This window comes from Strix uralensis, chromosome 5 (assembly GCF_047716275.1).
Source record: "Strix uralensis isolate ZFMK-TIS-50842 chromosome 5, bStrUra1, whole genome shotgun sequence".
Classification (NCBI taxonomy): Eukaryota; Metazoa; Chordata; class Aves; order Strigiformes; family Strigidae; genus Strix; species Strix uralensis.
The window spans coordinates 13374089-13386420 of record NC_133976.1 but is presented as its reverse complement, the minus strand read 5'-3'; the positions used below and the strand labels follow the sequence as shown (position 1 = coordinate 13386420).

General features: G+C 35.8%; 1 protein-coding gene across 10 annotated transcripts in view; it reads right to left on the bottom strand.

Annotated features, from left to right (window-relative positions):
• MAGI2 (membrane associated guanylate kinase, WW and PDZ domain containing 2) overlaps positions 1-12332 on the bottom strand; it is a 763738-nt gene that overhangs the window by 86484 nt on the left and 664922 nt on the right. For all 10 annotated transcript variants that reach the window (XM_074869887.1, XM_074869888.1, XM_074869878.1 and 7 more), the window contains 2 exons: positions 8288-8319; positions 3247-3436 (listed from right to left, as the gene is read on the bottom strand). In XM_074869887.1, the coding sequence (XP_074725988.1) occupies positions 3247-3436; positions 8288-8319 (222 nt within the window). The remainder of the gene's footprint in view (positions 1-3246; positions 3437-8287; positions 8320-12332) is intronic.

Genomic DNA, 12332 nt, shown 5'->3' with positions numbered 1-12332 from the left:
AAAACCCCAAAGCAGCTGAACTTTTCCTGTGCACTTTAAGGGTATGTCTTTACTGAAGATAACCAACCTGACACAGCCATATGGTAGGAAACTAAGTGTGTATTATCTTGAAACTCCTCCTCCTATATACTTAATTTAGATGACAATTTCTTGACTCAGTAATGGATTTCCTGCCTCTCGTTTCTCTCTTCAGGAAACACTAGTACTATGTAGAGAATAAAAGCAATCAAAGGCTTGACAAATTGTATTTGCTAAAATGTGTGCTTATGGCATGCATGAAACAAAAATGTCAGGGAGAATAGAGATATTTGGAGGCAGTTATTTATGACCAAGGGATATGAATGAATGCAGAAGAGATCTGGTTGGGAACTGTGGAATCACAGTTTAGAGAAAGTGTTAAAATGATACCAGTGTCAGAAGAGAACAAGTTAAAGCTTTCAGGGTTAGCTGGAAGATCAGGACACTGCGGGAAATCTGGGAGGAGTGGTTACTGCAGTCTTACTTTTCATCCCTCACTTTCTTGTTTTGGGCCTAGCAGCTTCATGATTTTTAATTCTAATTTCGACTAGGTAGCTGGCTGAAAAAGGCTTGTTTACAATCTCCAGTTGCGCCTTGGACAGAACTCAAATGCAATTAAACCATTAAACAGACTTTAGCATAACTCCAACCTACAAGTTATCAGCTCTTCCCCTGGTGTAGCATATGATCCTGAACAGAGTAGATTATATCAGTAAATGATTGGAATTCATGTTGGTCAAGGAAGTATGCAGAAAGCTCATAGAAGGCACCCATGAATAATAATGAATCACTTCATTCTTTTTCTGAATGGTGTAATATATCTTTTGGTGTAATATATCATCTCTTGGGGTGTAAGCCAATCTTTGTAGTTGACATCAGATCTATATTCCTACAGTTTTATGAAGGGCAAACATGGATTGAGCCTCTTTGCTTTCATTAATATTTAGGGTAATTCTGTTAATATAGAACTCTTCATATTGGGTATCAAGATGAAAGAAGATGCTGTATGAATATATATCCCATATATACATATGGCATGTAGAACTTTTTCTTAATTGTCTTACAAAGATATTTGTTTTAATTCAGGAAGTCTGTAATCTTCTCTTTTCCACTCTTGGCTTTATGGCTTTAACCACAGAAGATGGTTCTGACTGCAGAAAGCGCAGATTTTTGCTAAAATAGTTCACCTCTAGAAACTACCCATATGGGAAGCAATTATTTGCAAAGGATTTTCTTTTCCTTAAAGCAGTATATGAAGTCAAGAGTGTTTCCAGTAGAGGTGCTGAACTAGGTAAGCCCCTTGTTAACTATGGAATTGTTTTTTTTTCCTTTAATTTCTCTTTATGTCACAAATTCCAGCACTTTGGGGAATAGCATTTCAACTTCGGCAAATCTTTTTATTTGTCACTCTAGCCCTTAATATACAAGGGAAGGAGAAAGAGAAAGAGAAAGAGAAAGAGAAAGAGAAAGAGAAAGAGAAAGAGACATCTGAAAATTATTTCCAAACTTTGCTCAAAGCGAGTCCTCCTTCTTTCAAACCTTGTTGGCCTACTTCACCTGTATCCTGATCCATACTTCAAAGAGTTCTAAAATTTCAAAAATTATAGCCTCTGTTTGTATGTTGTCATGAGTACCCTGTCCAATCAAGAATAACATCTGGAGCAGAGGAATATGCTACGTTAGTAAATAATATTTATTATTTTAAAATACCAGCCAACATGGGCTACATGGTGTTTGCAAATACACTGGAAAGCTTAGTTCCTATGCCTAACAGTTTGTAATTGAAGATCAAATACTTTTTACAGGGGCTCTAAAGTAAGTTCTCAGATCCATATTTAGGGGGAATAAGATACTTGGTATTGCTGAAAAAAACAAGCAATTTATTTAAGCACTTACATTTAAACTTGGGATCTTAATTTCAGGCACTTATTAAATAAATAAAAAAAACCAAACAAAACCTCCCAAAAAAGTCTGGACTATGGAAAGTGAGTTTTATTGTGACAATGTCTACTGAAGGATGTTCTACTAAATGGACCAGGGTGGCAGAAGATAGTGGCACTGGCCACAGTGGCAAAGAATTGAGGAATCTGAAATGCAATTTAGAGACTAGATTAGAGTTAATTTAGAGTTGATGTAAAATGAACTGTGGTGTTCCTCCAGCATATCCATTATGCTGGGGACTGAAAATACCAAAGCCAAACAGGAGATGCTGATGCTGTAACTAAATTACAAGGGCCAATGCAAGTAAGAGCAGCACTAACCCAGTGTTTGGGACAATAATGTATTTCCTTCAGACTATTCCTTTGCATGGTGGAGAAATTTGTACATTTGTACGTGTAGTTTAGGTTTATCTTTACGTCTCTGGGCCCAACTAATATTAATGGGCTAATCTGGATCAACTGCAGTGCAATTATTTTATGTATAATTTATAATTTGATCTATAGGCTAAAGTAATTTATAAAATTAATTGAAAAGTGGCATGTGCAAGTAATAACTGCTATTAAAAACCCTTCAGTAAAAAAATAAACTATTTTAAAGATTTGATCTTAAACACAAAAATCTAGACAATTTAGAATAATATTTTTAGCTAAAATGTTCTTTATGATAAGGAGTTAAAAAGTTTAATCCCTCTTACCCTTGTTGCAAAAAAAAATTGGTATAACCAGCAAAAACATGAGAAATAAAATCAAGATGGGAATCTTGACGGTTCAGTACTGTTTTGTATAGATCTTCAAATAGTACTTAGTGCTAAGGGTTTCTTTCTAGCTACTAAGGACAATGTGAAAACTTGTCAAAGTAACTTTTATAAAAACAAATAAATTTGAAATTTCTTTAATAAACTTCCCTTTAAAATGAAAGAAAGTGAAATGCATTTTTATAGATAAATTCACATCCTCCCATTGGTTAACTATGAAAAAAAAATAGCACAGCAAAATGTGGTGGCACATATACTGTTGTTCATTAAGGATTTAACAGTCAAAATGTGGAGAGCAAAAATATAAGGAAAATAAACTATGAAAGTCAAACTTCAGAATCTAGGCAAGATCTAGGAAAACATATAAGTATAGAATTTTGAGTAATTTATAATGGCCTCTATTAACAGGGATTATAGTTGCTTTCTTTAAATTACAATAGATAATTACGGAAAATTATGTCAGCAGTGACACATTCATAGACAAAGGTTTAAAATATTAAATGGTCATCAGGGTGAACAGGGCTTTCACTTACGCCTACTTTCATAAATAGCTCTTGATTTCTCATACAGCTCATATGGGTCAGGTTTTCGTGGATCAAAGGCCTCTGTTGAATCAGGAAATGAACTCCTGTGAAGAGTGGGTGGATAGGGAATATTCTGTGGCATAGCTGGAGCAGACAGGCTTGTTTGAGGGCTGCCTTGATTCTCCCATCGTTCCATCATCTGGAATAAAACCATACAGAGAATAAAGATGAAGTTTTGCAAAAATTTGACTTCCACAATGAGACCAAAGACAGTGATTTCAGTTGAAGATATGTTTTGTAAAATTAACAAATCTGCTTGCTGCCTTTTGAGATGAAAGGTGTCTGTTATGCTGTTTATAAAATGACTTGGTTGAATTTACTTGTTAATCTGTTGCTCATGGAAAGATGTGATCTTTCTCATATAATATGATCCCATGTAGATTAGGGCCCAGCATTACCCCTGAAGCATGTTGAGTGTCTCTCACAGAATGTGCTGAGCTATTGGAAGTTGTTTGCGAAAGGTGGAATCTGTGGGTCTGTGAAAATACAATTATCAGATTAATCAAACACATAACTGAAAGTAGTGCTTAACAAAGAAGTGGCCAGACTGTGTAGCAACTGAATGATCTTAATGCTGTATCTTTTGAGAATGCATGAAAATAGCTAGCTGCCCAGGGAGAATTAGATTACTGTAACTGTGAACAGAATTTACAGCTTCAATTGAAGAAAAAAAAAAACAAAACAAAGGGAAAATTATTACAGCAGGTATTTGAGCATCTAGTGATAGTTGAATGATCAATGATAAAATACAGAACATGGTGAGAGAAAAGTGGGCATTAGTCTGATAGAGTCTTTTTCATTTCTTACTGTTTCTTTCTTATATCAAAAATTACATTGGCATCATCCAACCAAACTCCCAAGAACAGAATAAGCTTTACAACTCTTCCAGACCATTACAGGAGAGAAGTACACAGCAGTGTATTGTCTATGCACGAAAGTCACCTCAATCCATATTTTCTCTGACTGCCCTTAGTGGTGTCAGAAGTGCAAAAGAAGACTTGAGGATCTGCATTTTTCTTTTTGAAGGAGTTGGCTACTAATTAAATTGCATTACCAAATGTATTTGAAGAGGCTAAGTTAAACAAAACACAAATGTTTATCCCAGGAAATGAATATTTGGCTTTTTCTGTGACCCCTCCTGAAGAAAAGGGTGGTAAAGCCTCCAGAACAGTGTGTTCTTGCACATAACCCAACAATCAGTTAATTACACAAAAAAAATGACTCTTGGAAACAAACTGAACTGTACTTAAAACCCACCAATTTCTAGTGTTGCATCAGCATTTTCTTATCAAAGGTGATTGCAGGTTTACAGCAAATTTGCTCTACAAATTCTGTGATTATTGTTTGCCTTTAGTTTCTTGGTTTCAGAAGGTGTTCAGCTCAGCAGGTAGGCTTTGCTCTCTATTCTGATGATTAACAGCATCATGATTTTTCCATACCAAGTATGTGTGGACTACAGATGTTTTAGAGTCCTCCTGGTGAACATGCTGAGTAACTATCACTCTGTACATCCCAGGTGATCTGACACTCAGCTTCATACTTCAAAATAAACAGAATATGGATATTGAACATTTTAAGTTGTTTAGGACCTCATGCTTTACAAACAGTAGTGTTATAATTCAAGCTGTGCTTCTGTCAGAGTTTCAGCAGTAAGTAGGGCTGGTTCATTAGAAACAATGAAGAAAAGAAAGATCTAGGTATCTCAGTCAATCATAGGATGACTCTCATGCACTAGTATGTGTCAGGTATGATATTTAAGTTGAGAAAGGAAAGTATTAGTGCTATCAAGAGCTAATGATGAAGATATGGAATACTGCATTCAATATTCACCAATGTTGTTAAAGAAAGACACACTTCTTTTGGGTCAGATACAAAAGATGACAACTAGGATGTGATATAAGAGGGCACTATAGGTATGTAGATCCTGTGCAATATAGTGACCTATGAAGATACCTGAGTTGTCATCAAAATAGCTTAGGTACAGGAAAGTACCTAGGGTACCTTCAGGTACCCTTTATACCAAGATGAATTTGTCCTCTGTATTGGGTAAATTAGCCTGTGTGACCAGTCACATGAATGTCACAATAATATTTCTGATAGCTCTTCTGACTCTAAAGGATTTACCTTGGCTATATATAAACATATATACAGTATATCATTGTATCATGGAAGTGTAAATTTAAAGTTCTCCAGAAACAAACCTGATTATGACCCTTATGTCTAAATAGGAAAGGAGAACTGGGCGCAGTAGAAGTTCCTTATGATCAAGGAAAATAATGGAGAATGATGTTTAGGAATTCAAAAAACAATACAAGTCAATGAAACCAAACTATCTATCTCATCATTATGAAGCAGAAGAACATGTGGGGCTCTGTCTATCTAGAAGTGAAAGTTTCCTAATTTCTTGAACAGTGCCAGAGAAATAGAACACTTACCTCTTTCAAAATATGAAACTGAACAAATTAAAATATTTAGAGAAGGCTTTAAAAAGAGAAAGGAAAATATAATTATCTTTAATGAGCAAATTTTTCCCTGGAGGAAGGACAAGAAACTGGAGATCAATTGGCAAAACCCTACTGGATCCCATATACCTAATTCTTGCTTGCTGGTTAGCTCTAAATCTTCAAGTGTGAAGTTAAAGGCCTAGCAAAATATTCTTACTTGTGGATAATACTGCTAACATAAATAGTTACATAAACAGATAAACACAAGGGGAATTATATCTCCCAAACCCATATCAATTAATTAAATAGTCACATAGTGTTCTGCAGTGTGAGTTATCATAATGTTTACTCACAGATGAAGGCACTCTTGGAAATGAGTAAGCATGGCACTGAGTGCAGGGCATCAAATCTAAGTTGGGGTAATGGTTTGGTGACATTGCTCAAGTTCATTTTGCACTAATCAAATTGTGTTACATATGATATATATAATATATGCACTATATACATAGAAACCACAGGAAATTTCTGTCAGTCCAGATTATTCTGGGATGTTGAGCAGACTGAGATGCAGTGCATGCCATTCTTGAGCCTCTACCTCAGGCAGAGGAGCCTGTCTCTTCTCCTCTTCCAGCCAATGGCCCATGGTCCCCTTTTTGCTTTAAAGAACAGTGGGTGCTTCTCCACTGTGTGGCCAGAGAGGTGAGGGGGCAGCAGTAGTCACCCAAGCAGAAAAGAAACCTGGTTTTGGGCCATCTACAGTATTTCTTTCCTGTTACACACCTACAAGGCTGTGCTGTGGTGTTGGGAAGACTTTCTATACCTCCTGGTGTTGGCATTATTTCTTCAGACTGTCTGCAGACACTCAGTGCTTCAGGGGCAATCTTATCTTCATGTCTTGGGCACTAGAAATTTATGTCTGATTATTTCTCTAGTTAAAGCAGTGACAGACAGAGGAATGCACACTACCTTAAGCTGGTTAATCATTTGTAAACTCTCTTGCTGAGATTACCCCAAAATAGACTAGCTGTGAATGGTTAGCCTGCATGCACGTACAGTATCTGCACACAACAGTGTTATATTTTTCTGTGAGCCCTGGTTTCCTCAGACCATTGCATGAAAAACTGCATCACTCAGGTTGTTTCTTTAGATTCTGATTATTGGCAAGTGCTACTTGCATATGAACTATTACACTGTTTATATAAAAAACCTGTGCAGACAACTGTCAACAATATGCTGGTATTTATATATTTGATGTGTATGTAGAGAGAGTGAGCACTGACTGGGAGATCTTTGAATGTAGCTCTTTAACAAGTAAGTTCCAAATTCTTTATCACTTTTTACCTGAGATTAAAAGTTCAATGTCACAGTCAGACAGGAATCTTACACACACGAGAACAAGCTAGCCCTTAATAGTCAGATTTATTTTCACGAATGTCCTGTTACTTAGATGAATAAACAAACTTATCCAATACTTATTCCGATCTATTACATCCATCCTCTAGCCTTTTACATCAAAACCACCACAAGCTGAAGCAGTCTGATGGAGTTGCATCAACTGATTAATTAATTGGTATTTGTTCTTGACAGGCTACAAAGATTATTTTGGTATGCATTAAACATGCCATGATCCAATATGAGAGAATGTGAAGTTGTCCAGATTCAACATACCACCACCACCCGCCCCCCCCAATAAGAAAACTATAAATCCTTTAAAAAATATTGCTGTTGTGATTCCTATTGCTCCTAGAAGCCTCAGGCAGAATCAGGGCTCTTTATTCCTCTACACACCCCTGATGAGAGATTGCACTACTTTAAAGTCTTTACAATCTAAATAAAAAAGCCAAATTAAAAAACAAAACAAAACAAACCAGACAACTGAAAATAGTAGCCTATGATTTCTGTTTACACTGTGGACATTGTCACCGCTTCAAAAAATGACATGTGTTGTCAACTGAATAAATACAGTCATTGCTTACAGTCTTACAGCAGGAAAGGTCTTCATACTTTGGGATTTAACGTCAAAATCATAGAAACACAGAAATGTTGGTTAGAAGGCACCTCAATAAATTATCTAGTCCAAGTTCTCACCTGAAGTGTGACTATTTACAGCTCTAGATCTACTAATGCAAGAAAGAATAACAATCACTTTAAGGATGTTAAGCTCAAGCCACTTGTAAACCAGAAAAAGAGCATGTTGTCCATTTCAAAGAGATCACCAACTAGAGGGCCAACTAGACTGGTCTCACTGCTGGGGTCTTCTGCTGCCTTCTCCTCCAGACCTCTCATTTTTGAGCCACTGTATTTCTGGTTCTTGACACCTATCTTAACATTGAGATGTTCCTTTCTCCAGACTACTGCTGGCAAACTCCAACTCAACGGAGTTACCAGTGAGGCCACCCCATATCCTGTCTCACCTAGAGTTGGGGCACTGCTGAGAGGTGTCTCAAGAGTGGGAACAGGAGGGTTAGATGAAAGTCTACAGAAATTTGCTTTGAATGGGAGTCATCTTATGAACTCAATGTGTATAATTTTAAAAGAGAACTTACAGGCTTTGGAGTTTTCCATGGAGAAAAGAAACCTGAAATAAACAAAAAATAATGTTAGCAGATTTTTCTGATGCATAAAGAGTGGAGGCTAAGTGGTGCCTATGCTCCTGTGTTCATTCAGGTCTTGAGATAATATTGATATATATGAAAATTCTCTACACACAAAGGGTGAAAAGACAAACCACAGGGGGGTAATTTCTAAGAAAAAGTATACACAAATATATATATATATATATACACACGCCTATATATATATATGCAAGTGGAGCTATTGAGATCATTGCCATACTTTACAAACAGCATGGGATTAGGTCGAAATTAAAAGAACTAAACAAAAGGACTTCCAAATGTCTTGGTGGACATTGGATAGGACACCAAATGACCTGGTATTGATGTGTCAAATGCAGTCGCACCTTTAAGAAGAAGCAATTCAGAACATCCCATCAACAAAACCTAATAATACAAGAGATTTTTTTAGAAGAAAAGCCTGGAGAAAAGTAACTGTTTCATCAGTCTAGATAAGGTAGCCAAGTCTTGGGACGGCTGCTTGTTTTGATACTGTCCTGTTTTTTGGTCATAGTTAGCAAATGGTCAGACATGACTAACTCTTCTACACAACTAGTTATCTCCTTTTCCTTGGTTATTGACTGACTGATAAATTGATTTAGCATTTTTCATGAATTTCAACTATTGTAACTTACAAATGTTTAAAACTCCAGATATGTCCTTTTCATAAAAGGACATAATCTGAAGCACTCGTTGCTAACACTGTTTTTACCTTATGCAGCACAATGTTAAAAAACTTTAAAATATTAAATAAGAAGAAGCATTTCAAAGGATATTGGGTTACATTTTTAAAAATACCAGCTTTCAGCATAGCTTTCACTAAAAAACTCATTCTCAGTTTAATAGCAGGTAAAAAAAAAGTCTGTGGACCTTCCTAAGTAAGATTAAAAGCTAATAACAAAGAGTTCATTTGCTTGTCAGAAACAGAAATGGGGCTTAAACTGAGACATCTGATAGGAAGGCTGCTCTTTCATTCAAAAAAATGAATTAAACTGTAGTAGTACTGACTTAATTATTTCTTTTTCTAAAGTGAGTCTAGAAAAAAAATTAAAATAATGAGAACACTAGGAAAAATATCTTTCTACAGAAAAATCACAACAGGATTAATATTAGTACATAGTATCTAAGGATCCTAGAATTCTGTGATAATGAGGTCATTTTTTTCTGCCATGATATCTAATTCATTTAGACTGAAAAAATCTTGGAGTGAAAAAGCACTTGAGCCATTTGCAGAGAAACACTGGCTGGTTTGTAATGCTGATGTATATGCTGATAGCGCTTTCAAACAAAAAGTATATTGGAAAAAATAATCTTGGAAAGGTTTATATTTACTGCCTCTACAGTGGCTGGATAAAAACTGTTACATTAACAAGCAGACAGATTTCTTTCCATGTGCAAATTCAAGCTGAGATAACAGGCATCCTGTATAGATCTGGCTTGTGCATCACCTTCAGTATTAAAGATTCTGTAGTAGAAACTTATTTAATAACTTCTTGGATGGCAGATGGCTACCTTTTTATTACCTGCTATTGTTCTGTACAGCTAATAAGAGTGAAAGTTAAAAAGCATTTCCCCCCTTGGAGCTAAAGATAAGACTTGAAACTTGCAAGGAAGTTTGCTGAAAGATATCTCAAATCAACTTACTACCCTGATTTAGTGTCTGGAAAATACTGGTAGAGGTAGTACTCCCTTCCTATTGGTACTGGTGCACCTCCCATAACTTATTGTCAGCAAAAATTTCTCCAGGTCAAACTAAAAGGTAATTTTTTCCTATTTATTTACTGTCGTCACCTAAAAATATGTTTTGTTTGAGTTATCAGAAAATTTTACTATCAAAAATATAGTAAGTATTCATAAATCAAATAAATAATGACATCTACATCTAGTGAAGATTTAAAAAAAAAACCCCCTCAAATAAAAAAATTCAATTATTTGCCCAAACAAGGAGAACATGGACTTATACTTAGCTTGGAGGCTATGGGCAGAGACTACAAATGACAACATCTACACTCAAAACAAATAAAAGGCAATATATATTCACACAGCATGAAATTATGTTAAGAAAACTAATGGATATAGGATGCTACGGAAGTAAAAGATTCAAAGAAAGATTTTTTAAAAGTATTGGATATCCATATGTGTACAAAAGCATGTTAGAAGTGAAAATCTCTAAAGAACTAATATTAAAATCTATTTGTCAGATTTAAATTCAGCTATTAGACCAAGACCTCATGTAAGATGAGATGGTCTCTCACGTATGTCAAAGACTAGGTGCTAGACTAAATAGATGAAGGGCTAGTTCCATAAAGCAAATCCTATCTTATATTTTTCATGTATTTCATGGCAATTTTAATGTTGCCTCACATAACATCTGTATTCTCAGCTAAACTAAGCATCCTTTTTCCCAATTTGAACAAAACTGACCTTTAGACAATGTATGGCATTATCAGTTATTCAACATGAGATGGATTATGGATAATTGTTGTGAACCAAACATGTCCAGAATTATCACTGGTATTTAAATACATGCAACCATTGCTGCATTGCTGCAAATTCAAGAATTCAAGAGCATAATGCATATGTAGTACATTGTAAGTGTAACAGAAACTTCACATGAAAAAGCATAAAAGCAAAATGAACTTTCCCGTGTATTCTGCATGCTCCCTTCTAACTTTCACCTTTAAATATTGTTCTGCATAAAGACCAAATCCTCTACATGTAGAAAATTGAGGCTCAGAAGCTTACCTGAAGAGTATATCTTAATTGCATTTAGTGCATACTCAACAGTATTCACCTTCTGCAGTCACATCTACAGCTGGGAAGGAGAAGCAGTGGATTTTCACTTAGTTTGACCTCACTTCACAACACCACATTTTCCCTTGACTTTCTGGTGCTGGTTCATTACAAGTGGTGAGTATTCCCCACCAGATACAGTGGGATCCCACCTGAATGACAGCCACCGGCAGACTGGCATCAATTCAGTACTGATTTAGAGGCAAGGCTGAAATTTGTCCTCCAAAGAGTGCAGCTTTCAACTTCTGTTGAGTATTAATACAGTACTAATGCTGCTCAACGTTCTAAACAACTCACATCTAACTAGACACACATACTGGATAATGTCTTATAACCTCCTTATCCCACTTCCAGATTTCCACTTCTCCCTCCCCAAACTCCCAAGCTTCTACCATCCAACTTGTGATGCCTTCTATAAAAACCTGAGCAGTTGAGAATATTATATACATATAAACACCTCTCATCCCCATACTCACATACACTTTTAAAATCTGAAATAATAAAAGTCAACTTAGATCCACCTAAAAATACTTCATGCATCTTATTCTTCCCATGAGTGGCTTTCTGCTCACCCATGTGCCTGACAGCCATCCCTTCTCATAATAGCTTCACCAAATAAGCTGTGGCTCACTTTCTGAAGACTCCTATGTCTTTCTATTAGTTTTAAATAAGTCTTTATTAACACTCCTTGTAAAGGCATCAGTACAGGTTTGAATTAGTTTTGAAAGGAGAGTGGGGTTATTGGCTTGTGTCAAGGAGCAACCACTACCACTCAGCCAGATGCTAGCAGAAGAATACTATGGTATGTAACGTGTAAGCATGCGAGGATAAAATACATAACCTCACATATTCTCTAAAGTTAGTTTTGAGAATATCATGATTTATTTTTCAGTGTTGACCATTTAAACTGTAAGAAGGTACAGCAGCTGGTGGCTAACACCTTTACTGAAATTTTAATTGTTACATTTTAAATAAGGAAGTCAAGGTACAGCACCAACCATATGCTTTTTAAAAATCAGAATTACATTTTCTCATAAAGCAGTGTTAGAAAAATTGGTTTTGACATTGCTTTTTAAATTATATTTACCACCTTCCAAAATGAGCTTCCCTGGAAATCAGAGCTGTGATGGTTTCTATGTTGTAACTGTACTAAAAAACACCAGTAACAGAAAACAGATTTTGGATT